The sequence below is a fragment of the Nicotiana tabacum genome, chromosome 23 (genome assembly GCF_000715075.1).
Source record: "Nicotiana tabacum cultivar K326 chromosome 23, ASM71507v2, whole genome shotgun sequence".
NCBI lineage: Eukaryota > Viridiplantae > Streptophyta > Magnoliopsida > Solanales > Solanaceae > Nicotiana > Nicotiana tabacum.
The window spans coordinates 9,662,404-9,665,651 of record NC_134102.1 but is presented as its reverse complement, the minus strand read 5'-3'; the positions used below and the strand labels follow the sequence as shown (position 1 = coordinate 9,665,651).

General features: G+C 35.9%; 1 protein-coding gene across 1 annotated transcript; it reads right to left on the bottom strand.

The window, feature by feature from the left end:
* Window positions 1-246: 246 nt before the first annotated feature.
* LOC107776322 (glucan endo-1,3-beta-glucosidase 8-like) lies at window positions 247-2,741 on the bottom strand. The gene is made up of 2 exons (XM_016596204.2): window positions 2,166-2,741; window positions 247-1,569 (listed from the first exon to the last, which is right to left on the bottom strand). The coding sequence occupies exons 1-2, from the start codon at window positions 2,504-2,506 to the stop codon at window positions 402-404; spliced, it is 1,509 nt and encodes a 502-aa protein (XP_016451690.1). The 5' UTR covers window positions 2,507-2,741; the 3' UTR covers window positions 247-401.
* Window positions 2,742-3,248: the final 507 nt, after the last annotated feature.

The following is a 3,248-nucleotide window of genomic DNA, read 5'->3' as shown; positions in this document are numbered from 1 at the left end:
AAAAGGATTGAAAATCCTACTTCTTCCTTCTTCTCCATGGAAGGGGAGCATGCTGCATTTCTGCAAGAGGTTGTTTCCACGATTCGAACCCGTAACCTCCTAGTCACACGACAACAACTTTACCAGTTACACCAAGGCTCTCTTCAGTATGCTCAACCAGTAAATTAAAAATAAATATTCCCAAAGAATAGAGAAGTAAGACATGTGGAATTCTTTAATTGTTTTTCCAGTTTAAATCATCTCTGTTTTTTTGTGAACCAAATCCCAAAATTAAGTACAATATGGTCATTAAGATAGACACACTCACTCTCCACATATTTTTTACCAAGACTCAAATTCGAAAAATGGAAGGCTTCTTTCAGGCATTTGGAAGAAAACCCCTTGAAAAGATGGTGAATTAATTAAAACCACATGATTAAGCAAAGAAATAAAACAATACAAAATAATGCAGATAAAGCCAACCCAAATGGTATAATAGTAGGATTTGAATCGTCGTTGTAACTAGCCATTTTCCATGCACCATTATCAACAACATCTATTGATAATATCTCAATCGGGAATCTACAATTTGGTGTAGAAGGATCATCTGTTGTAATAACGCCCAATCCTTGAAAATCACAATAGTCAATCTGTTGACTATTCATCTGGAAATACATATTGAATGCAAATGAAGAACGCTGAGTAGAATTGAGATTATCACAAGTTGCTCCAGGTGATAATAACGTGCAATCCGATGAATTGCACGCATAATTAACTTGCTCCATCAATTTTTCATTATCAGCATTAACACTATGATCGTAAACACACCATCGATTTGGCATTTTTACTGTCCCTTTTGCTGTAGTTGGCTCTTCATCCCGATCTTTTAATGTGAAATCAATCTTGTACTTAGGTGATCCGTCGTGTCTATATATACCCCAATGGCGTTGATATTCGCCCCATTGTGTTACCATCCTGTTCTCATCAGATAACGCAGTGATATATACATTGATTGTCTTGTTTGGACGCAGAGGTGTTCCTTCATTTCTTTTTAAATATCGAAGTAAACCACGATGATATCTTTCTGCATTTTTTGGATTAGCATTTGGAAAACCATCAGTAGGCCAACCAACTTGTCCTACGATAATTTGCATGTCTGAATATCCTGCTTTTGTTAAAGCTGAAACTAGGGTATCGTATGTGAAAGTGAAAATGTTTGTGTAAATATATGGACCGTCTTTGATAGAGTAATTTGAATTATTTTTTCTATCAAAAAATGCGAAATCAACTGGCATTTGCTTAGAGGAGAGGACGTAAATTGGGAAAATGTTGATAACCAAAGGAGCATTGTGTTCTTTGAGGAAACTTAGGAGATCCAACATTTTGCCTTTTATATCTTCTCTAAAATCACCTTGTGATGGTTTTGTCACATTTGTCAAAATGTCAGTGAAGTGTGCTGTTGTCGTTTTGATATGTTTGAGGTCGTGACGATCTAGGGCTTTTCGAGCTTCTCCCAAATAGTATACAACTTCGTCATTGATTCTTTTCTCGTATCTTTTGGTGAATGGTTCATTTCCCACGTAAAGATACCTGAAAAAAGAAAAACATATATAGGAGTAAGACAATCAACGAAGAAGACTATTGATACAAAACGTCATAAAAGACAGCTCGGTGTACGAAGTATATATTCTGAATTTACGTAGGGTTTGAGGAATGACCGCACCCTAAGAAGTGTGATGCAAGCAATCTACCCTGAGACAAACATTAGTGGCCGATCCCATAGCTCGAACCCTTGATTTATAGGTCACATCGATACAACTTTACCGTTGCTCCAAAGCTCCCCTGACACATAATAGTGGAGCTAATCCATCACCTACGGGTTCGGCCGAACCCGGTAACTTGGCTCCAATCCATGTGTTTGTCTTAAAGAATCAATTGAATATGTATACTAATTATTAATTTAGAACTCACTAACTTAAAATGATTAAAACCCCAAATCCATAAGCTTGAAACTATGGTTCCGTCTCTGCTAACACAAGTCGTGAGAATTCCGGATGACCGGTGTCACAAGTCGTGGTCGCTTCAAATTTGTTCCGCTTTGGAGAACCCGTAAGTCTCCTAAACTAATATTTAGGGTTAAATACTTCAAAATAAAAAAGAGGAGTTTTGAGAAAGTATATAAGAACCTGATATCGACTCCATTATCAACATGTTTCTTGACATTTTTTGCTATCCAATCATAAATATCCTTGGAGTTATTCATACGTCGAAGTTGGAAATCTTGAAATGTGACTGAGAGACCAATACTGCTATTGGCAAAGGCTGGAAGAACGGTTGTACTGGGACTAAATAATTTCAATTCTGGTATTCCATTTTGTAATAGCAAATCCACCACCATAGATGGTACCAATTGTTGTGTTGCCATCCTACCCCAATTGATACCAACAAAACTATCGATGGGAACATAATTGAATGAGAATAATGTTCCCAAACTTATCCAAAATAATAAGATCGTTTTTCTATACATGATTGTCAGAGGAAAGGCTCTTTCCCCGACCTTGTGTGAATACGCCGGAATAATGTTCCCAATGGAATGAGAATAATGTTCTCAAAATATGCTTCGTGTACAGGGCTGCCCCTTTGCCTTTTTTATTATTGTAGGAAAAATATTTTGTTCATTTATGGTTTAACTTCCTTAGGTGATAGTTTTGAGTCATGGGGGTTTTGTCCTGGATTAACTGAGGAGGTTTGATTTATCAATGTTAATGAATTTAAAGTCCTACATATTTTAGGGTTTGGAAATGTGAATTATTGGTACATGTTTGTTAAGAGAAGGAAATGAGAGGTGGATGAGCTTGAAGGAGAGAAAAAAGGCGAGGGATTTGGGTTTGCTTAGGATTTTGAGATGGTAAATTCATTAATTAGAGATTTATATTTTCTCTAACAATACTATATTCATAGTTAGATAAAAATAGGTAGAGTTACATAAATTAGCGAGGGATTTGGGTTTGCTTAGGATTTTGAGACGGTGAATTCATTTTCCTGTTTTACCTTGAGATGATGAATTCATTATAGTCAGATCTTTCTGTAACAATATTTATAACAGTCATTCACTATAAAAGTCAATTTTTTTTCGGAACCGATTTTTATCCTCTATAACAACACTTCACTATACCATCCAAAAAAATATTGGAGCAAACACGGTTGTTATAGAGATGTTTGACTGTAATTACATATTTTATTACCAACCCCGCAGCCAATTAGAGATT